At 39.6% G+C, this 25,438-nt stretch overlaps 1 protein-coding gene across 1 annotated transcript in view; it reads left to right on the forward strand.

The window, feature by feature from the left end:
* The window catches only part of nr3c2 (nuclear receptor subfamily 3, group C, member 2), a 134,454-nt gene that overhangs the window by 89,601 nt on the left and 19,415 nt on the right, over positions 1–25,438 (forward strand). The window contains exons 4-6 of the mRNA XM_046833428.1: positions 2,552–2,668; positions 9,154–9,444; positions 20,088–20,232. Of these exons, the coding sequence (XP_046689384.1) occupies positions 2,552–2,668; positions 9,154–9,444; positions 20,088–20,232 (553 nt within the window). The remainder of the gene's footprint in view (positions 1–2,551; positions 2,669–9,153; positions 9,445–20,087; positions 20,233–25,438) is intronic.

Consider the following 25,438-nt stretch of genomic DNA (forward strand, 5'->3'; position numbering starts at 1 on the left):
AAATTGTCGACATCAGCACTAAAACTGCAGCTTCTCATAGGATTCAATGTAGAGCATTTAATGGCGGCTGAATAATAAATAAGAGTGAAAGTCAATAAATGTAGTGTTTATAATGAATATGAGATCATAAGAGGCAGCGAAGCTCTGGACATTAGGCTCAAGTGCAGTGCGGTGTGAATGTTAGATGTTCTGTGCAACCACGGGGCGCACGGTGGTAAACACACACACCGTATTTGCATTCATTTCTTCAGGGCAATGATTAACAGGATTCATGGGAGAAGCTCGGCACAGCGGGTGAAGAGGTGTGTGAACGGATTTCAGGTCTGATCTGCATCAGTGTTGAAGCGATGGAAAAAGGTGGGGGAGGTTACATGGAGGAGGACGAGCAGGAGGAAAAAAAAAAAAACACAGGGGGTTATGGTGGTTGGTAGAAATGGAGGGAAAGGGAAAGACGGGTAGGAGGGATAGGGGCTGGGGGGGTGTTGTATTTCCTGTGTCGCAGTTTACTGTTTTTTAGAGCAAGAAAAATGGGCTTATGTAACGAGTCATGTGACTGAGCCAGAAATAGTGGCAGAGCTACAGCTGCCTTTGCTCTTCCAAGCAGATCCCGGGCTTTTCTGGCAGCCTCGACATGAACGCGTTCCTCGTCGCCAAAAAAACCCGAGCGTCACAGCGAGACCCGGCCTGAGCACAGATTTCTTTTTTGGGGGGGTTAGGTTTGAGGAGAGGAACCAAGCAGATGCTCGGAGTGCAGGAGAGAAGGAGAGATTGAGGGAGAGAGGGATCTAGTGGGAAGCAGGAAATAGCAAGAAAGAGAAGAGCAAGTGAAGCACACACACACACACACACACACACACACACACACACTCTAAGTGGTGTGCAACCTTGCAGCGCGGCTTGAGGCCGGGAAAGCGGCATGCGGGAGATTTCAAAGGACATACTTTTGTACACATGCGTATGTACACACACTTATATAAGTGGGCAATGGCATATATTTACAGTGACAAAACGCCACGTCACACCTTTTCCTGAGAAAATGCTTTCACCATTAAATTCCCTCCATCGATTTGCATACGGATTTATTTAAACAAAGTACAAAGAGCACACATTAAACACACATTATGGGCTACAAAACTAATATTTTGGGTGAATTTTATACAAATGCATGGGAAACGTGTAGGTTGCTGGTGTGTGACGAAGCACGAAACATCAATTCAAATCAATTTTATTTGCACTTTTAACAAAAAACATTGTCACAAAGCGACTTTACAAGAATTACTAGGCGGAGAATATTCATAAAGTTCATAAAATTGTATAGGTCTTTATAAGTTTCAACGAGGATGATGGTCATGAGGGAAAACCCGAGATGGTAAACCCTGAGAGGAACCTAGAACCATCTCATCTAGACATCAAATATCTATTGATTATAGTTTTTTATGTCAGCTTTGTTAATTGTATTAACTGTTTACTGACTTGACTGCAGAGCTGTTTTTATGTAATTGTAGTCCTACACCAAGAACTTCTCATATTAATTGCAGTCCAAAAACCGTTTACGGCAATCCCTTTTTTTTCCTCTCGTTTTTTCACCTGTTACTTTATTGGTCGGCCATCTTGGTTATTTTCTGTCACACAACATTTCCATGTACTTCAAAACAAAAACAAATAAAGTCTTCATTCATGTCAGAGCAGGATTACTGGTGTAAAAAAAAAAAAGAGGTTCAAGTTACCAAAATCTTTCCATCAGCTTGACGCAATCTTAACTTTTAAGATCTATTTTCATATTTATAAACTTTATATTCTCTTTCTTACATTGAGGCGAGTGGTTCTCAGTTGTAAAGTAGTATTGGATGTTGTATTGTGGCTTCTGTAATATTATACATCTGATAGGTTTGGCTTTTACCAACCAGGGTGGAACTTCCTGTAATACAGCTTTAGTGATGGGTGATAAACACTTCCTGTTCATATTTCAGCCGAAAAAGTGTTTAACTGAAGTAAGCTTGTGTTAATGATGTGTTTTTATCTCAGCGTGAATTTCCAAATAGTTTGTAGAAACCTAAACATGAGATTTATATGTGCTTTTAAACATTTAATTTCACATTTAGTCCCTATTTGATGTTATAATAACCTCCACTCTTCTGAGAAGTTGTTCTACTAGATTTTGGAGTGTGCTTGTGGAGATTTGTGAAATTCATTCAGTCATATTTATCCCAAATGTGTTCAGGGGGGTTGAGGTCAGAGCTCTATAGCAGGAGATCCTCCACTCCACCTCATGTAAATCTGATATATTTATAAAACTGGCTTTGTTCACAGGGCCAGTGTCATGCTTGGACATCATATAGACATCATATAAAATTGTGGGCCTATAACTTTGTGGTTTGGGGAAGAACCACATATGGATGGAAGAGTCTGGTGTCCAAATAGTTTATAGTGAATAGTGTACAAATATTTGCACCACACACACACATTGCAAGCTAAATTTATCTAAAGCGATTTGTACCGTGCATGAAATACTGAAATTTTCAAATCTCTTGTTCTCTGTCTCCATCCACAGGTCAGCACAACTACCTGTGTGCCGGAAGGAACGACTGCATCATCGACAAAATCCGACGGAAGAACTGTCCCGCTTGCCGAGTACGGAAGTGTCTGCAGGCAGGGATGAATCTCGGAGGTAATCTCCAGCGAGAATAAACACACAATCGAACTATATACCAAGCAATCCCTCTGTAAGAAACTTTCCACACGTGAGCTCTATTATTAGAAAAAAAGTCACACGGCTTAAAGTGGAAAACGTTCCTTCAACCGCCGCGATTAAACAGAAGGATCACCTACTAACTGACTGCTAAACCATCGCTCTGTACATAAACACACGCTTTTATGGGAACGAAAACGAAGCGACAGCAATGTTGTGTTAACTCCAAGGTCACCCTGTTCACATCGTGACGGAGGCCCGCATGTATTTCAATTAGATGAAATTTTTTCCAATGCCGGTTACAAGAAAAAAGGAGAAAGATCTCATTCTAAACGGAGCAGTGAGGACATTAGCAAAGTCAGTATGCAGTTCGGAAATGAAAATTGTGCAGCAGTGTGTGCGGAAATGGTATATAGCTAGCAGGCTTTTCAACATCTTGAAGCACACAGACTATGACTCAATTCTGGCAAAACAAAACCAAAAGTCAGCCAAAGTCTAACTCATGAAACTATAGATTCGTATCTAGAGACAAACAGAGAAATGACAATGGAAATTCATATATCAGTTATAAAATAGATCTGTGTGTAGATGTTTAATGTTATAATAACCTCCACTCCTCTGGGAGGATGTTCCACTAGATTCCTGAGTGTGCATGTGGAGATCTGTGCTCATTCAGCCAAATGTAGGTGAGAAGACCTGGGGTGGTGTTTTATTTCATCCCAAAGGTGTTCAATAGGGTTGACATTAGAGCGCCGTAGCAGGAGATCTTCCACTCAAACCATATCAAGCAGATATTCATGGAGCTCATTTTGTGCTGGAACAGTTTTGGGTCTCCTAATTTAAGTAAAAGGAAAATGTATTGCTACTGCAACTAGTGACATCATATTCAATTGTGTGCCTCCAACTTAGTTACGGTTTGAGGAACACATATGGCGGGAAAAGGCAGGTGTCCCAATACTTTTTTCCATACAGCGTATACATCCTGACAGATTTACAGAATTTTCATTCTTCCTGTTTATCTTCACACTTATGTGCAGTTGTTAATTATTCCCAATAACCTGTAAAGTTTAATTCAGTGATGCAAATGCTGCATATACTTCATAAACTCCATAAAAGGCAAGGTTTATACAGCGCAAAAATAACGAAATGACATCTTCAAATAATGTAGCTGAGCTATTGTAGCACATCAGCTACACACTGACACTTCTTTTTGTCCTTAATTGAATACCTAGTATGACTATTTTTAAACATTTTTAGAAAATTACTGTATTTCAAAAGATTTCCTATTTGATTTTGTGTGTGCTATTAAAACCAATTAGCAATTTAATCTTGCCCATGTAGCCTGCATTTGCATTTGCAGTGCCTTATCATTAATTAATTTGAAGCTAAGGTTTATGTTAGTCTCCTTACATGATACATATACTGTATACAATACAAACCCAGGAACTCTTGTTGAATATGTATAGGATTTTCTTGAATAAAACCAAAATATACACCGTATTTTCCGGACTATAAGCCGCTACTTTTTTCCAAGACTTTGAAGGGATAGCTCGCTAACTCCAGTTGCAACAGAAATCATATAAGCACTGACAGGTTTCCAAAACTCGTGCTTTTATATTTTTTTTTGGCAAAAGTGTTACGGGTTAGTCAAAGAAACTTAGTAATGAGCATCAGAAAATAATAAGGACATAATCCTCGGTCTTGCACACATGCAGTAATACCGGGAAATGCGGCGGCAGGCTATTCCCAAAATGGCGCTCTGCTTTTAAAGGAGCCACAATATATTTCCCCCGTTACACCGTGTAACAGACACTGTCTTTCGTTAAAGCCTGTGTAAAGTAGTATGTATGTATGTACGCATCTCCCGCCTCGTGAGTTCAGTTGACTTAGTGTAAAAACGCCTATTTTGTTTCTGTTTTTGGTGTTTCAAAGCCCAATTTTGGATCTTGTCTTTACTCTTTACTCTTTTAGCTCACCTTTTTTTTTTTTATCTGCCCTCCACTAGCGAACCGGCCCTTGTCCCCATGCCCGCTGCCACATACATGTATATACTGTATAGTTTATACATCATAGTAGTGTAAATTGCTGTTTTTACTAAATTATGTCCTGTAATTTGTTAAAATATTATTACTACAGTATACTACCCCAAACTGATCAACATTCTTGGGAATCCTAGGTAGGCTAGGCCTTGTCTCGACGATATTTTCAAGAGACAATGGGTCAGGGACTACCTGTATAAAGTATTTATATATATTTTTTTCCCCAAAATATTTGTATAGAAAAATAGGATTTATTTAAAATAGAATTAAAAACCCCACAGTATGTGTATTTATAATTTGTTTGTCCTTTGGTACCTTGCTGGTTTTTAGAAGACCTGACAGTTTGCAGGTTGAACAAACATTACCTACATGTTCTTCAGCTGAAAGCCGGCACACACCCTGGGCTCCATCTGATTCCACATCTGATCCATATCTACTATGTTTCTCTGAGCAAACCCAGCAATGCAGGGCTCAGTATTTTGGTGGAGGAGGATGTGCTCTAGCGTCTGATTCACCCGCTTTTGATTCCAAAAACAGCGTCCTTATTCAGGATTTCCAGGCAACACGACTGAACCTTGGTGTGTGAATGACACACTTCTTATTTAAAAGGCACTCAGACAGACATTAAGCGGTTTTCTCTGTGAGTGTTTACAGAATGACTGTGCACCAATTTCGAGAATTCTTGCCTAATACACTTGAAAATGACTGTTAAACAGTCGGCGGGATACGGCTGCTACGTGAGATGGACGCAGCGGATGTGTAAAGCGTTATGGAGTTTGACTGGCCCAGTGTTTTCTCATGCCAGGCCGTTTGATTGATGACTTTTTCAGGGCAATTTTCCACTTATATGCATCGTTGAACGTGAAACTAACATTGTTCCTCTCCAATCAGGATTCTTGGGTCCTGCTAAAAACAACTGCTTAATTGCAGTTTCTTATTGTGTCGGCTCTTATCAGTCGTGTTTATGTGGGTCCATACAAAATGCTTGGGATTATGGATTTGTTTTGGATTTGAATTTTCTTGAGTAACTGTGCGTTATAAAAAACCTATTACAAAAGCTTAATCATCACAACTGCCTTTGCTGATGTGACTGTTTGCATAAAGGTCCAGAATAAAGCTAAAACAAGGAATGTAGCACCCCATATTCCTTCAAATCTTAGAAGTTTCCTGTAGCATCCTTGAACCTCCAAATAGAAGCTTATGGAAACCTGGGTGACACAACAGCACACTATTACAAGAAAGATTAATTGTAGAACCTTTCTGGTCTCTTGTTTCTGTAGGGCAGCTCTTTTTGCTTTTGTGCTGTTTTTCTGACAAACAACGTTTTTAATGTCCATTAGACATATTAGCTGCTCAATATAAACCCTAAAGATGCAACTTATTATAAATGTGTAGCATGCGGTATTGCCTAAATTTTATAATTTAATATAAAACATTTCTGTTTGTTCTTTGCTCTTGTTCCATAAAGGAACTCCAAGGTTCTGTGTTGAGCCCTGCAAAAGAGGGTTTTTCTGATATTTCTTTTCTTAACTAGCCTAAAAACATTTCATATTGTACTGTATAAGCCTTTGGTTTGATTCTGCAACAGTCAGAAGGAATCCTTCAAGTACCCTTTCTCTTAGAGGATAAGATTTAGTGATACCTAAACATAATCTAGAACTTTTGTTCTAGATAAAGGGCCTTTACACTTCTGAGTGACTACGCTCTGAATTACATGTTTAATCTGTCCAACGGAATGGCAGGACTTCACCGGCGGGGTTATGTCACGACCAGGAAGCTATAAGAACACATGTGATGAAGATGGCGTAGCTTCTGTTTGTTCAGGAAGCGCTTTGTGTCTGTTCTACAGGAAAAAAAGGTGTGGTAAAATGTAAAAAAAACATTTAATAAGAATGAATAGCAAGCAATCTTACTGCTGTGCGTTCCTCCTTGCCCCGGCTTTATCACAGGGGGATACGCACAGTTTGTGTGTCGCTTGCTTGCGAGCGGAGCATGCTCAGCTGGCTGCTCTCATTGCTGCCACATGCCCGTGCAGATGATCCTCTACTGTAGGGTGCTCTTCGAGGCTGAGGTCATTGGGCTTGCATTTGGATCTGGCAAAGGGTTTGCAGACGGGCCTGTCCCTTTCTTCCGCCTCACATGCCAGATTTAGGGCTCTCTCCCAGGGTTCCGAAGCATGCCTTTCGGTGGTTTCTTCTTCCTATGCAGAGAGCACAGCACTCCACCTCTCTTCCTCCAAGAAGGGGGAGGGTATGGACGCCAGCGATCCTGTGGAGGACATGCCTTCCTGCCAGTTCAGTTTGAGGAGCTGTTTTAGGTAGTGACTCGTGCTGTAGCCAAGCTGGACATCACCTGGCCAGCTAATACGCAGAAACAATATCCCCTAAGTAGGCTGGATGAGCGTTTCTTGCGACCAACATCGCTACCTCCACATCAGGGTCTGCCTTTTTTCCCCAGGCCTGCACACTGAGGTGACCAGGTCCTGGAATAATCCTTTAGGCCCCAGTCCTGCATCTGAGTACAACCTTGGCTTTTGGTGGGCAAGGCTGCCTGCACACCATGGCTGTGTTACAGGCTTATCAGGCCGACCTGCTGCGAGAGTTCGATGAGGGAGTGCCTACGGGCAGTGACAGGGTTAAAGAGCTGCATCATGCAACATACCTGGCTCTTAGGGCCACAAAAAAGAGATCGCTAGGGCCATTGGCCGGTCTATGTCTACCCTGGTCACTTCAGAGACAACTTTGGCTTACCCTGGATAAAGCCTTTCTGCTGTAAAGTTCCCGTGTGGTGACGACTAGCCTGTTTGACTATGCTGTGAATAAGGTTGTTTCTAGGAGGCCAAGGAACAGTCGGAGGCGTTCCAGCGGTTCCTCCCGTATATGAAGGCTTTGGCCAAAAAGTCAGATGAGTCAGGACTTTTTGGGGACTTCATTGGGGTGGGGTGACGTGCACCTAAGTACACAGGGCCCGACCCTCCTTGGTGCCCTCATGGGATTGGCTTGTTAACCCTGCCTCAAGTAGTGCTTTAGGGCTCAACCATCTTTAGTGAGTACCCCCTCAACCTCCACCCGAAAATTTAGCTGATGGGGGTCTCGTTACCTTGTTGGGGGCACGAATTCTACAGCCGGTACTTTATAGTTCCCAAAAATGATGGGGGCTGCTCCCATTTTAGATCTATGTCAGCTGAACCACTCACTTTTGAGACTCAGGTTCAAGATTCTTACCCTGAAACAATTCAAGTCCTAAATGAGGTCCAAAGACTGGTTTGTCACAAAAGATCTGAAGGACGATTACTTTTGTGTATTTATCATACCTTTACACCTTTACACTTCCTATTACTCTGGGGCATCTGCATACTGAACTATATCAATAACTGGTTGACATTAGTTTGATCAGAGCATCTGGTGACTCAGCATCGAGATGTCGTTGTAGCCCATATGAAGAAATTTGGGTTAAGACTGAACGCCGAGAAAAGTGTACTTTCTCCGGTACAGAGAACCACCTGTCTTGGCGTAGTGTGGGATTCGGTTGTTATGCGGGTGCAGCTGTCTCCTGCATGAGTCGAGTCTATCCTCACGGCCGTCAAGAGAGTGAAAGAAGGCCAGCTACTTACTGTGAAGCAGTTTCAAAAACTGCTGGGTCTGATGGCAGCTGCATCCAATGTGGTGCCACTTGGCCTCCTATACGAAATAGACAACCCACTACACACAATCAAGGTCATGCGGCGAGCCTTAGACATGTGGAGAGACCCCAGGTTCCTGTTAAAGGGCCCCATGTTGGGGCTCCATGTCGTCACATAATGTTAATGATGGATACCTACCTAATGGTTTGGGGGGGTGGTCATGAGTGGCCACTCTGCCCAAGGTCTATGGAAAGGGTACTTCCTGGACGTAATGTCACTCTGCCGGTGAGGTTGTGCCATTCCGTAGGACAGATTGAACACGTGATTTGTTGACGCAGCATCTCGTTCCCTCAGGGAACCAGGGTTACATACGTAACCTAAAGATGTTCTTCATAGGACCCTTTATAGGATCTAGTCAAACTCTACAGTTGGTAAATTCTAATAGTTTTAAAACAAAATCTATTTAGAATCTTGGACCTTTAAAAATAAACAAAGAAACTTTCAGGAATGCTTTTTTAGTGTACAATGTTTAAGATTACATTCAGTATTACATTTGTGTATTACAGTCTTTAAATAATTACAATCTAGAACCCTTGCCTCGAAAAGTCTTTTATTTGTTGTTCCAGACAAAGTTTGTTGTAGAATCTGCTAATATTCCTTTCTGAAACCTCTAAACTTTCTGAAACCTCCCAGTCCTCTGTCACTGCATTTTCAGACTAATATTTGAAAAATGTTCCCTTTTTATAAGGATTAAAAAGTTGACTCATCCCATTGTTAATGCTGACTTCATTTCACTCCTTTAGCACGGAAGTCCAAGAAGCTGGGCAAGCTGAAGAGTGTGAGCGAGGACTCGTCTCTTCAGAACTCAGAGAAAGAGCTGAGCTCGAACATGGCTCTGGTTCCTCACGGTGCCTCCGTAGCTCCCTTCCTCTCACCATCTGTATGCAGCGTGCTGGAGCTCATTGAGCCCGAGGTGGTGTTTGCAGGATTTGATAACACACAGCCTGACACCACCGATCACCTTCTCACCAGCCTCAACAAACTTGCCGGCAAGCAGATGGTGCGCGTTGTCAAGTGGGCCAAAGTACTTCCAGGTATGTTTCACACTTTTCAGGCTCTGAATGAAACTGTTTCAATATACAAGATTGAAGCCATGGATCTCAAGCTCAGGAGTAGATTGTATGGGGCAGCAAACTTCTTAGTTTTGTGGGGTTCAGCAAACTTTCAGGAAAGTGTGGTCTCTTTTATATATATATATATATATATATATATATATATATATATATATATATATATATATATATATATACATATATAATACGAGGTGGTATATACAGTATAATACGAGATGGTATATATATATATATATATATATATATATATATATATATATATATATATATATATATATATATATAATACGAGGTGGTATCAATAGTGCTACCTGGTGCTATTCTGATCATGTGTGTTACCATGTCTGCGATTTCATCATGGACAGCAAGGTAAATGTGAAATTCTGCATGAAACTGGAAAAATCTGCCACAGAGACGTTTGGTATAACACAAGTTTGACATACGACGATGCTGTAACGAGTCACACTTGATGATCATTGGAGAATAATCCACATGATCTTACTTCCGCACCCACCCAACTCAACAGATTTAGCTCCTGCGGACTTCCTCTTTCCGCGAAGATGCAGATCCAGGTAGCCGTTTTGACACCAATGTGGAGATCCGGAGCTAATCACAGAAGGTGCTTGACACGCTTTGAAAAGAAGACGTCCAGGAGACATTACAGAAGTGGCAGGAATGCATTATTGTACTGTTATAACATGGAAAAAAGGATGTCATTAAGGTTTTATCAGGTGATGTTGTCAGGGATTGGTTATAAAAAAGTCGTAAATCTGTTAATAAAAATAGAGACCATCGATCACAAGATTTGAAGAGGCCTAGGTAACTCTCAGCATGATGCTACCACCACCATGCTTCACTATTGCACTGTTTGCAGAGGGATGAGCTGCATTCGATCAAACATAGTGTCAAGGCCAAAAAATGTTTTGGTCTCATTTAGGTCTCAGAGAACAGATAACTTTTATTAAACCCCAAGCATGAAGCTCCAACTTCGTGAAGTGTCCAGCCTTTGTTGGTGCTATAAATAGATTCTCTCCACCCCTTTTGTGTTTGGCTTATTGGTTGCTCGGTTCTATGACTAATCTCCTTCTATACCTGGCTACTGATCACTGAGTCATGTGATGGGTTTGCCATATTCTTTCTATTTTAAATAATAGAGTCAGTGAGACAATGTGGGATTTTCAATAACCAAACCCCATTTAATGTCTGGAACTTGCTTTGAAAGCGCTTTGGTCTTCATGGTGCTGTTTGTTTGGCTATGGTCTGTAAGAAAATCTCTGTTCATCCAGGAACAGGTGTACGTTGGGATCATGTGACACTTTAATTACACACAGGCCAACTCCATTCGGCTAATTCCGTGACTTCTGATGGTATCCGGTTGCACCAGAACTTAATTTAGAGGTTTTACAACAGCAACAATGCCAACAACAAGGGGTTGTGCAGTCACTCAATGGATTACAACAATACCTATAGCTGTACTTAGCTGTATGGTGAAGCAAACACTATTATTTTCCCCACCACAAACAGAAAGCCAGATGTATTGTGGTGTATCCAAGTAAATTATAGCGAATGTGGTGTGAGTACAGTTTCGAATCGCTGCAGTTCGCACTGTAGTCGTTAAACTCACCCCCTCTGAGAAGCCATTTGTTGTATTGCAATTATTTGATACCAGGGTGTCTGCTCACTTTTTTCCAGATGTAAAAATAGAAGTCAGGCAGACATGGAGAGGAAAGCGGTCCTCTCTGACTTCCAGACTCACGCTGAGGCCAAGGGCGCCTCGATTCAAATCGAGCATAGCTGCTTATTCAGCGTTATCAAGATAGCAGGATCGTAATGCTTAATGTGTTAATGAGGCACCGTTCATTAAATAATGAAACCAAAAACAGACCTAATGTCATAATTTTCAGTTAAACGGATGATTATTGAAAATGAATGGTTTTTAGCCTTTAAATTGGCCCTCCTGCTGGTTAATATAAGAACTAACAACACAGATTTGCAGAATTCTCTATTCTGATTGGTCAGAAAGTAATTATTTATCTCATTTAGACACAGTAGTAACAGTTACGCTAAGGTGGATACTCCACAAAAAAAACGTGTGTGTAATTATTTAGTGTCAGGAAGAGTTTAGTCTGTTTGGTCTTGTAAATGTGAATTAAAGTAGAATGTGAGGGAACAGCTGTTTGTAGCTACTATTCCACGATAAGAACAAACGTTTTTAACATATCACAACTTAAAGAATCATAAGAACTCTTTTTGCTAAGTCTGGAATGTTTAGATTCGATTCGATTCATTTTATTGTCATTGTGCAAAGTACAATTGCAGGGCCAATGAAATGCATCTAACCGGAAGTGCAAATAGCAATGAATATAAATTAATCTAGTATAAATATATAAATATACGAGTTATGCACAATATATACGCAAATGCAATCTTTGGCAAATCAGATTTTTTTGAAGTGGTTCGATCAACTCAGTGGTGCTAAACACATTATGGTTTATTCCGTTTGCATTTTCCAAATTTTATTTTATTTTTCAAATATTTAGACCAGAGGTCCCCAGCAGCCGGTTTACGACCCGGTACTGGCCTGTGAATGAGTAACAAGTGTGTTTTGTTCACTATCCACATTTGCATACGTCACGATTTCAGAAAACGTCATTGCCACACATGCAGAGGGTTCCGCTAATTATTAACTTGAGTGTCTAACATCCGCCCAAAAAATTTTTTAATTGGAGGATGTAAAAAAATAAAAGACCAAGCGATGGTGATATAAAGCGATAGCTACTGAAGAGAAAAAGGGGAGAAAGTAAGCAGGCTTTCATTGAGAATATGACTTACAAATGCCATGTGTGTAATATGTGGAGATATGTATGCAATTACTATGGAGATTAAATTTAATAACACACACACACACACCTATGAGGTAGTCCAGTAAAGTAGTCCAGTTATGTATGCAGTAGATGCAGTGCATAGGGGCACCACACATTAGGGGATTGGGTGGGCACCATTGCAGGTAGTGTATTTATTCTTGTATTTACCCCTCTATTTTAGGAGAGGTGCCAACCCTGATCGTTCTTACCCCTTAGCAAATGTGCAGTTACACCCCTGTTTCCATGGCAGGTGTCAGAATCCAAAACAGATAGACATAATAGTTTATAAATAATATAACAAACATTTAGGAAATGATTTGCGTACCCTTGTTTTTATGACAAGTCGTCCTTATGACAAGTCAACCAGTTAAAGGGTTAGTGAAGTATTAAATATTCACCCATTTCATTTATGATGTCATGCACTTCAGCAGCGTGTGGCCATGTTTTTGTTTTTTTTAAACTCCCAGTGGGAAGTGTATCGACAAATGCTTCGCATTCGAGTGGAAGAGTAAGGGCCTACTTTTATTGAGGACTGTTTTTACGAGACGCTAGCCCTGCTGAGACGTTAAAACCCATCCAAGAGCTTTGAAGTCATGTCAGTGTGAAACCCACACATGCCTCGCTGACTAGTATTTGTTTTCTACCGGTAATGTGCCGATGCTGGTTCTGGTGCTGGTTTTGGTTCCAGAGCCTGAGCCAAAACCTTGAACAATCCACAAAAGAGTCATTTCCATCAACACTTGGTTTAGTTTCAGAATGAAAACTCTGCTGTTTTGGAACCAATTAGCGTATTCTTAATGGTCTTGGAGGGCGGTATCATTTTCATCACCATGAAATGACACTATTTAATGACACCGTGGCATTAAAACCAGACGAGGCACATTATCGCCATTGGATATTTTAGAAGTGGTGCACGTTGGCTTAGTAACTGTGGTAACAAAATCACATTTTTTTCCACCCATATTTCAACAAATGCTTTTGCCAGCGCTATTTTACTAATTTGCCAGTCTGGTTTTCCAATTCTCCAAACACAAAACTTTTTGTTGATTTTTTTTTTCTTTCTGGTGAAGGAGTCATCGACTGGGGCCAGATGTGGATCCAAGAAAGTATTTCAGTGAAGGAAAAGAAGTTTAGAATACTCCCAATTCTCCACTCTCAATTAGTTACGGAATGAAAATTTATATCACCAATCAGTAAAGCTGCTGTCCATTGCTAAACAGCTATACAAATACAACTGAAATAAATTGAGAATTAAGTGACACCAGTTCTCTAAACAGCACTCATGGGTTTTGTACCAGTTTCTTTGTTTTTTAGTGACACGTGATTGCGTAGATTATTTAGCTAAAGGCAGCTCATCAGACTACACACTAGCTACAGAGCCAGATACTATAGAAGTCATACATTTTTACATTTTATTTAGCTTCTCTGGTGTGATATTGCAAAGCAGTTTGCACTGTTGCACAAATACGACTCAAGAACAACTCTTTCCCTTCAGTCGTACTGATGCTGAACTCATACATTAAATACTATTCTTCTAGCTTTCACTCAAAAACATACACCTGCATTTATCGTTTATATTGGATTCTTGCTTGCACATTTTTGCCATTCACAAGAATAGGGGAAGTGGTAGCTCAATGGATAACATGTTGGACCTCTGATCAGAAGGTAATGGATTGAAATCCCGGATCCACGTAACTGTCACTTCTGGGCCCTTGAGCAAGGCCCTTAACCTTTAGCTGTATTACTGAGATAACTCTAAGTCCCTCTGAATAAGGGCATCTGCAAAATAATGTAAAGGTAAATTTGCAAGTCTCCATTTACTTGTTTAGTGGTGTGAAAAAGTGTTTGAAAGTGTTTCCTGATTTCTTATTTTTTTGCATGTTTGTCACACTTTAATGTTTCGGATCAAACTAATTTAAATATTAGTAAAAGATACACAAGTGAGCACAACATGCAGTTTTTAAATTAAGTTTTTTATTATTAAGGGAAAACAAAATCCAAAACTACACGGCCCTGTGTAGAAAAAGTTTTAAAACTATGGTTTATCACACCTGAGTTTAGTTCCTCTCGCCACACCCAGGCCTGATTACTGCCACACCTGTTCGCAAAGAAATCTCTTAAATGGGACCTGCCTAACAAAGTGAAGTAGACCAAAAGATCCTCAAAAGCTAGACATCATGCTGAGATTCAAAGAAACCCAGAAACAAATGAGAAAGAAAAGAACTGAGATTTATCAGTCTGGAAAAAGGTTATAAAGACATTTCTTAAGCTTTGGGACTCTGCAGCGAACCGCAGTGAGAGCCATTATTCACAAATGTCAAAAACATGGAACAGTGGAGTTGCCTCAGTTAAGGTCAGTGTTCATGACTCCACCATAAGAAAGAGACGGCAAAAATGGTCTGCATGGCAGAGTTCCAAGACCAAAACCGCTGCTGAGCAGAAAGAACATAAACATCTCAGTTTTGCCAGAAAACTTCCTTATGATCCCCAATACTTTTGGGAAAATACTCTGTGGACTGACGAGACAAAAGTTTAACTTTTTGGAAGGTGTGTGTCCCGTTACATCTGGCGTAAAAGTAACACAGTATTTCAGAAAAATAACATCATACCATCAGTATAATATGGTGGTGGTAGAGTGATGGTCTGGGGCTGTTTTGCTGCTTCAGGACCTGGAAGACCTTCTGTGATAAATGGAACCATGAATTCTGCTGTTTAGCAAAAAATCCTGAAGGGGAATATCCGACCATCTGTTCATGACGTCAAGCTGAAGCGAACTTTGGTTCTGCAGCAGGACAATGATCCAAAACACACCAGCAAGTCCACCTCTAAATGGCTAAAGAAAAACAAAACAAAGACTTTGGAGTGGCCTAGTCAAAGTCCTGAACTGAATCCTAATGAGATGCTGTGGCATGACCTTGAAAAGGTGGTTCATGCTCGAAAACCCTCCAATGTGTCTGAATTACCACAATTCTGCTTAGATGAGTGGAGCAAAATTCCTCCACAGCGCTGTAACGGACTCAGTGCAAGTTTTTGCAAACGTGAAAGTTGTTGCTGCTGAGGGTGGTCCAAAACTGCATGTTGTGTTCAATTGTGTTATTTTTTACTAATATTTAATATAGTTTGATGATCTGACAAACATGCAAAAAAATAAGAAGGAAGGGGGCAAACACTTTTTCACACCACTGTATGTTTTTAACGCATTATATTGCACACACTGTACTCTCACCTCAACGTCAATTTTCTGCGCCATCATTTTTATTAATTATTATTATTATTATTCTAATCAAACCAGTTTTATTCGTCACATACACATTCATACAGAATACGACAGCGAAACGCTTTCCACAACTGTCCAACATATAAATAGAAATAAAAAAAAAATATATAAAGTTTACAAAGTATAATTAAAGTATAAAGTATAACTGTAAGTATAAAAATAGGGATAAATGTTTTTTATTTTATATATATACAGTGAGGAAAATAAGTATTTGAACACCCTGCTATTTTGCAAGTTCTCCCACTTAGAAATCATGGAGGGGTCTGAAATTGTCATCGTAGGTGCATGTCCACTGTGAGAGACATAATCTAAAAAAAAAATTTTGAAATTGATTTTTTAACTATTTACTTGTATGATACAGCTGCAAATTAGTAATTGAACACCTGAGAAAGTCAATGTTAATATTTGATACAGTAGCCTTTATTTGCAATTACAAAGGTCAAACAGTTCCTGTAGTTTTTCACCAGGTTTGCACACACTGCAGGAGGGATTTTGGCCCACTCCTCCACACAGATCTTCTCTAGATCAGTCAGGTTTCTGGCCTGTCGCTGAGAAACACAGAGTTTCAGCTCCCTCCAAAGATTCTCTATTGGGTTTAGGTCTGGAGACTAGCTAGGCCACGACAGAACCTTGATATGCTTCTTAAAGAGCCACTCCTTGGTTATCCTGGCTGTGTGCTTCGGGTCATTGTCATGTTGGAAGACCCAGCCTCGACCCATCTTCAATGCTCTAACTGAGGGAAGGAGGTTGTTCCCCACAATCTCGCAATACATGGCCCCGGTCATCCTCTCCTCAATACAGTGCAGTCGCCCTGTCCCATTTGCAGAAAAACACCCCCAAAGCATGATGCTACCACCTCCATGCTTCACAGTTGGGATGGTGTTCTTGGGATGGTACTCATCATTCTTCTTTTTCCAAACACGTTTAGTGGAATTATGACCCAAAAGTTCTATTTTGGTCTCATCTGACCACATGACTTTCTCCCATGACTCCTCTGGATCATCCAAATGGTAATTGGCAAACTTAAGACGTGCCTGGACATGTGCTGGTTTAAGCAGGGGAACCTTCCGTGCCATGCATGATTTCAAACCATGAAGTCTTAGTGTATTACCAACAGTAGCCTTGGAAACGGTGGTCCCAGCTCTTTTCAGGTCATTGACCAGCTCCTCCCGTGTAGTTCTGGGCTGATTTCTCACCTTCCTTAGGTGAGATCTTGCATGGAGCCCCAGTCCGAGGAAGATTGACAGTCATGTTTAGCTTCTTCCATTTTCTAATGATTGCTCCAACATTGGACCTTTTTTCACCAAGCTGCTTGGCAATTTCCCCGTAGCCCTTTCCAGCCTTGTGGAGGTGTACAATTTTGTCTCTAGTGTCTTTGGACATTTTAAAGACAGACTAACAGGTCTTTGAGGGTCAGAATTCTAGCTGATGTTGATGATTCTAGGTGTTCAAATACTTATTTGCAGCTGTATCATACAAATAAATAGTTTAAAAATCATATATTGTGATTTCAGGATTATGTCTCTCACAGTGGACATGCACCTGCGATGACAATTTCAGACCCCTCCATGATTTCTAAGTGGGAGAACTTTCAAAATAGCAGGGTGTTCGAATACTTATTTTCCTCACTGTATATATATATATATATATATATATATATATATATATATATATATATATATATATATATATAATATAAAGCAAACTATTGTATTGTAATTGTATGTATACAATTATAATATATAATATAATAATAAAATATATATACAAGAATACAAAATGTCATTACTATTATTATTATTATTATTATTATTATTATTATTATTATTATTATTATTATAGATCTGATAATTATAGTTAGTTTTTTGTATTTATTTTTGTTATTTAATGTAGCTTTGGTCAGCACTTTGGTCCTGTAGGAACTTTGTTTCATTTCGCTGTGTACTCTACTGCATGTGGTTTAAATGACAATAAAATCCTCTTAATATAAACCTTATTGTCATTTGCACTACTGACATGCTCCATATTTTTTTACCTGTACAATGTTACACAATAATTGTGCAATGACCTTACTATCTTGTTTAGTTTACTTGATATTTGCAGTCCTGGAAGTGTATTTTATTGTCTCTGTACTTGTATCCTGATAGTGGCAATAAAGTTGAACCAAAACTAACCTAACCCTAATACTGAACTGAAGATTTGCTTTATCTTGTGTAATTTCATAAACAAATCATAAAGCATTAAAAAGAAACTTGGCTGCATACTCAGAGTATTATAAGGAATGAATTGACATACAGAGATCGGGAAAAACAGAGTTTAGTTGAATACGAAATCGCTTCTAAACAGGGTTCAGTCAAACAGTCAGTGAATGAAAAGATGGGCACATTTAATACAGTTTGTGTCATAAGTTTGGAAACACCTAGCTTTTTATTGCTTTTCAGAGACACATGAATGTTCCTTTGGTTTATATGCAACAAACTAGACCACTTTAACCAAACAAATATATAAATGTACAGAAGTTTATTTCCATCAAAACATTCTCCCTTAGCATGAAGAAAAGCTTTACACACACATGGCATCCGGACACTTTGTTTCTCCAAACATTTAGCTAAAATTCTTTGCCGTGCCTCGTGCAAAAAAAGTTCTTCACTAGTTGAAGATTTCTTTCTGACCTTGTGACCTAGTTCATCCCAGAGTAGTTCAACAGGACTTCAATTTAATTTAATTCAATTCATTTTTATTTGTATAGCGCTTTTAACAATGAACGTTGTCTCAAAGCAGCTTTACACAGATAATGTGGTGATAAAAATGAATATGTTCTTTATAAGTGTAAGTTTGTCCCTGATGAGCGAGCCGGTGGCGACAGTGGCAAGGAAAAACTCCCCGAGACGGCATAAGGAAGAAACCTTGAGAGGAACCAGACTCAAGAGGAAACCCATCTTCATCTGGGTTGCACCGAATGTTTATTTATTGCAGATTTATGATGTTGCGGGGTACAGTGATGGTAATCAGAAGCAAACTGTAGTCCTGAGTCAGTGTAGGAGACTGTTGACATTAACTACAGTCCAATCCATCCTCAAAGCTCCCATTCTTACTCCGGAATTTTATGGAACCACCCAAGGCGTTGATGAGAAACCTTCCCCAGCTGCACAGAGTGGCCTCCAAACGAAGAGAACACTATCCAGAAGCAGGCCTGGACGAAGTGGGAGGATGGAGGAACAGTGGTCACTGGACTTAGGTGCAGTAACTGGGCAGGACGTTCCATGATAGATATCACTCCAAATGAATGTTTGCTCTCTAAATGTCACATGATGTTACAGAGCTTGAACGCACGCTTCAACTTCAACTTCAACTCACACCCTTCAATTCCATCTGGACTGCGGCTCATTGGAAACAACTTCACCATACAACAAGACAATGAGCTGCAGTAAAGATGGAATTGCAGGGGGTGAGTGGAAGTATGGAATGGTAGACATGTTGGTTCAGATTCCTTTCACCCAGAATTAGTCTCCAACCTTCCCTGCTCCCAAACAACCCTAAACCGCCATGTTTGACTGTGGGGGTGAGGCAGTCTGATCACATCTTCTCTCCTGTTCTTAGTCTTACACACGTTTGTCTGTTAGATCTAGACATGTCACATTTAGACTCCTCATAACTTTCTTTCAATCATTCACTGTGACAATTCTTGTGTGTTTAAACAAAAAGGAGCATGGATATGTCTCAATAAACGATTAGGTGTTTACAAACTTCTAGCTGCCACTGTACAATCGAAGAATTTTTTTAAAGCAGCAGCACTTTGCTTAAAAAAAAAAACACAACAAAAAAAAAGTTTGAACTGAAAGCGTCTCATCTTTGTGTCTGACTCATGATTTGCACGTGAGCTAGTGTGGTATAAAACAGACCGAGACTGGCGCGACATGTCTTCGGAGTTCTCCCTAAACAACAAGGTAATAAAGCAAGGCCTTGGGCTTTTCGTGTAACGCTAATTCTAGTGATAGAGCGCAACAGTTTATTGCGTCTAGACAAATATTAGCATGGGTAAACATCCAGCCACGGTACACGAAAAACAGCCTGACTTTATCTACCCGTGTGTACACAACGTTGTTTACCTGCTTGTACATGTATCACAGAGCTAATTCTTAACACACAGAGAAACACAGGCCGAGTCTCGGCTCAATAAGCAGACGCTAGCTTCTGGGCTTTTTCTCAAACACTGCCTGTATGATTAAGTGTGGAAATTGCTGATTGGTTAAGACATTGGATTTGATCATGAATTTAAATTTTAGCAATACCAAAAACTGCCACTGCTTGGCCCCTGAGCAAGACCCTTAACCCTCAACTGCCCGGTTGTATAAATGAGATAATTATAATCACTCTGGATTAAGATGTCTGACAAATGCTACAAATGGAAATGAAAAATCTAGTGTCCGTTTAACACATAGCGATGCTCTTGCTCTCTGCAGGTTTCCGCACGTTGCCCATCGAGGACCAAATCACACTGATCCAGTACTCATGGATGTGTCTCTCCTCGTTCTCGCTCAGCTGGCGATCCTACAAACACACCAATGCTCAGATGCTGTACTTTGCCCCGGACCTCGTCTTTAATGAGTAAGTGATCCTGTTTCATATTACATTACTGTATTGTTAGTGTTAATGGGAGCAGATATTTGGCATTAGTGATAAGGTTGATTATTAAAATTAAAACATAACTTATGAAGTTTTATTGTCCTGTTTCCATTTGCAAATATTTTGCATATCCTTATATTTTATTATTACGATTTCCGAAAGTGCCGAATGAGCAACATATACTGTGATCCAATGAGTCCGATTTTTTTTTTTGAGGCCGAACCAGTTTTTCAAAACAGTAACACTTCTACTGTTCATGTCCAATTCCAACTCGGAGATCATTTTGAAAGGGAAACGAGAAAGTGATGAAATGAAAAGATGAACTCTGTCTGTTCTTGTGGTCGAGTTTGCAATGCTTGGATAAAAAAGCCTCTGAGAAGATGTCTGATTGTGAATTGAGCACCAGGTTTGGGTGATTGTAGAAATGCATGGTTTGGACAACCAAAAGATATGGTTATAAAATCAAAAATGTTCTTTCAGTTTGAAGAAAATGGGTTTCAAACATCAGACATGTTTCCTCGCTTCAGACATGTCAAATTCTTAACATACTAATACTAGCATACACACTCATGCTGTGAGGAGCTTAAGGACATTTGAACTATTCAATTAAAATAATATTTAATGAATCATTTTGCTGTCAATCTAATGCACAATTTAAGAAACGGCTTTATACTTTCAAAGTGGCCTCAACAGTCAATATATTTTCATTCTGTTTAATTCAATTTGTACATTTTTAACAATGGACATTAAAACAAAAGGTTTTTAAGTTTATCCCTAATATGCGAGTCGGTGGCAACCAGGGCAAAAAGAAACTCCTTGAGATGGTATGAAGAAGAAACCTTCAGAGGAACCAGACTCAAAAGTGAACCTCTTGTAGGTGACACCATTCATTACAGTTTCATTGTTGCGGTTATGAGCTGTTTCCTGATGGACACTTGAATGCAAAAATGTTCGTGGTAACTGTAGCCCACATCCACAGAAGAAGTTTATTTTAATTACAACCTCATGGTTCTTAAGTTCCACAGTAACTTCAGGGATCTTTAGACTGTTCATCTGGAAGCATCTTTAGCTACAGCGGGAGACCTTCATCCAGAGGTACAGTAGGGTGTCAGGATAAATCAGGCAGGTCCAGACAAAAGAAAGTGACAGGATTAGTGTTACCTCAGGGGCATTTTTAGGGCATAATGTGCTCAGACTATACGGCACACACGCAAGTTGGTTTGCATCACCGCCATCCCAGAAGGAGCCTCTTCTGAATTTGGCTCACAAGAAAGCCTGCAGTTTGCTAAAGACAGTCTAGAACCAGGTCCTGTGATCTGATGAGATTAAGATAAACGTGTTTGGCTCCGATGATTTCCAGTGTCTTGCCTACAGTCAAGCATGGTGGTGGTAGCATCATGGTCTGGGACTGCATGAGTGCTGCTGGTGCTGGGGAGCTGCGGTTCATTGAGTAAAACATGGATTCCAACATGTACTGTGAGATTGCAACATGCACTTTAAGCAGAACATGACGCCCTCCATTCATAGACGGTTTACAACATAATAACGACCCCATACACACCGCCATACTGACAGCTGTTTTGCTGAGGAAGGTGAAGGTGATAAAGTGTCCTAGTATGTCTCTAGACCTAAAACCTGTGGGGCATCCTCAAGCGGAAGGTGGAGAAGCGCCATGTGATTAACATCCAGGTTGTTGCTGGGAAGAGGATCACAGCAACAACCTGTGCAGCTCTGGTGGATTCCATGCAAAGGAGGATTAAGGCAGTGCAGGATAACAATGGTGCTCACATGAAATATTGACACTTTGGACACAGTTTTGACATGTTGACTTAGGGTGTACTCACTTTTGTTGCCAGTTATTTAGACAGTAATGGCTATATAATGATTTATTTTTAGAGGACAGTAAATTTGTACTGTTCTCTAAAAAAACATATGTGAGTATATGGGCACATTTTAGTCACTGTGGTATAGGATATGAGAGCTGTTTGCCTAATAAACCACACAGGTTGTGTTTTAAAGAACTTTACTTACTTTTTTACTTACATACATTTGTAATTGTAATTGCTCTTTGCCTGTCTGTCTATCAGATTAAGCAAAATGATGGACTCACGCCCATGGATGTACAGTACATAAAGCCATGTGAACATTGTGGAAAGTGGAAAGTCGAAACTCAGGCCTTAAACAGGCTTCATTATAAAAAAATTCCCTATTGAAGTGTAGCGACTGGGAGCAGACTGAATTGTTCTGGCAGAGCAGAAAGCACGTTTTCTCCATAAGCACCCCCTTGATCACATCAATGGAGTCGGATAGTGAGGTCAATGGGGCATGTGATTCAGCAAGATAGACACGAGATTACAAGAAACCCCGGGAGTTGAGCACGGCCGGTGTTGGCGTGCTGTTTCTGATGACTAATGTGACGAGGGAACGGAGCGGCCCCTACAGGACGGCTTCGAAATTGCATCTTGCATACAGGACATGGTGGTGAACATGAACCGATATGGGACAAAAAATAATATTTGAAAATTACTTTGATTGTTTTGCTGTATGATTTGATTTCAATCTCAAAATCGGAAACACCATGTTGCCGCCTGGACCTTCTGTTACAGATATTGATATAAAATAATTAAAAATGAATGAATGTATCCAGGCTGAACATCCACCATATAGAACACAAGCAGAGAAAAGATTATGATCACTGACTCGCTCTGTCTCATTCACTTAAACCCCGGACTTCTTGTTGTCATCTGCCTGCTTGTTGTTAGCTTGTAGGCAAGCCTAGGTCTGTGGTGCGTGAAAGCCAGGAAATGATACAGCAGTGGTAGATTAAAGAAGCCACGCCAAAACAAGAAAACAAGAAATGGGTTGATGGACTGAAAACCATCTATCTATCTATCTGTCTGTCTGTCTGTCTGTCTGTCTGTCTGTCTGTCTGTCTGTCTGTCTATCTATCTATCTATCTATCTATCTATCTATCTATCTATCTATCTATCTATATATATACACACTTAATCGAATAATAACAGCTCATTCATAATCTTTTTAATTGCGCTTTAGATGAGGAGTGATATTGTATAACGGACACAACCCAGACAGATGGCAGCTCTTGCGTGCTCCTCAGGTAGTTCCCGATTTACAACAGGAACTCTAAATGTTCTCTCGGCTCGTGCTGACGTCCGTCCTCAGAGCTGCATCGCTCGGAAATGTTTCCCACACATCCTGACGTGATACAGGAGAGGAATGACGAACGTGGCCTGGGTATCTGTGCAATCCTGGCACACTGATACACCGTCCCGATACAAGCCCGTCGCACAATGCAGATAATTTACTGCCCTTCCCCTTAGCCCCCGGAATGCCCGGCAGTATGCCAGGACAGTTACGATACGATACAATGACTTGCACGGCACTTCTGGTCCACAGCAGATACACATACGTGTGAAAGTTACTGCAGGCCAAGGTTTCAGTATGATGCGGTACATTTTGCTTTATCATCACCTCGACCGTACAAAGAGATCAAGCTACAGCCAACAATGTGATGTCATGTGTTTTTATTCACAGTATTCCACTAAAACGTAACTTTCTTTTTCTTTTTCTTCTTAAAAATGCATTTCATCCATTAATAAAACACTTTTGTATGCTATGTACAAATATATTTATTCTGTATAAAGAATACCAAATTATGGTTTTCCCAATGTCTCAATTATGAAGTTATCATGACCTCATAAAAAACCTGATATCATAATTAAGAAAGACAGTAGATGTTATTAATGATGAGAAATCCTGATATCAGAACCTAATAAATATATACCGTATTTGTCCATTGTGATATTAAATTTAAGAAATATGGCATATAAATTATTGTGACAATAATAAACAAATACAATGGACATTCATCAAGCATGATGATATATTGATGCACGTATACTGTATTTATTAATTATGATGTCATCGGGTACATTATTATCAAACCTATGATCATGTGATAAGTAAGAAATGAAGGAAATACAGTAGACATTTGTATATAATGAGGTCATAGTTTAGAAATACAGTAACTATTTATTAAGGATTAAGGTTGCCATTAAACACAGTGGACATTTATTAGTAATGATGTCATAATTAAATACAGTAGACATTTCCTGATTATGATTTATTAGATATCATCAATGATCATTTATTCACTGATATCACAATTTAAGCAGAAATGAAGTATACAATTATCAATTATGATGTCGCAGTTAATAAACACAGTAGCCATTACCCAATGATGATGTCATAATTAATAGTTAGAGTAGACATGAATCATTAATCATGCTTAATTAAGAAATATTCTAGAAAATAATGAATGATGATGTCACAATTAGGAAATATAGCAGACATTTATCAATGATGATGTCATAATTATAAAAGACAGATTGTTATGATACATTGATAAATGTGAGCTCTATTTATAGATTTTCTTTTGTCATTATGGCTACTAACAAAAAAACCTAACCTGGGCTGTTTTTGTCGAAAGTTTGGCCGTATTGTGTCATGATATTGCACTCGACACTCTACAGATCTCATTGTACAGTATAAAAGTAGAGCACAGTGGCCTTAAAGTTATTGATTTAGCACAGAAGATGAAGTGAAGCCCTATTTCTATCAAGTGTTCTATCGATACAAGTGAATATTTCTTTTAATAAATAAACGTCTCTGGAAGTTTTTTCGTTTGTTGTTGTTTTAATATGTTCGTGTTCCAGTTGAGAAGTTACATTTCGCATTTCTCTGTTCAAAACCACAAAAGAAAGTATAATGTGTTTTGTTTGAGTGGGTTGTTTGAGGGGTTTGGGATGTTTGTGACTTGTTGTGACTTGTATTTTCCCACATTAAGGAAAGTCACGATAGTGTGTTTTTGAAGGGAATTATGAACGTATATGTACCTTATGGACCACCGAGTGATTGGACACCAGTCATATGTACTTTTTTCCTCAAACTCTTAGCAAAAGGTTTGAGGTATATAGGATTAAATTATGAATTGTACAGGTTTAATTTATATTATAGCATGGAATTTTCCTTTCACTTAGACTAGGAGACCCAAACCTGTTCCAGTATGACAATACCTCTGTGCACAAATCCAGCTCCATAAAAATATGCTTTACATGGGTTGAAGTGGAAGATTTTCTGCTATAGAGATCTGATCTTAACCCTATTG

The sequence above is a fragment of the Silurus meridionalis genome, chromosome 2 (genome assembly GCF_014805685.1).
Source record: "Silurus meridionalis isolate SWU-2019-XX chromosome 2, ASM1480568v1, whole genome shotgun sequence".
NCBI classification, from domain to species: domain Eukaryota; kingdom Metazoa; phylum Chordata; class Actinopteri; order Siluriformes; family Siluridae; genus Silurus; species Silurus meridionalis.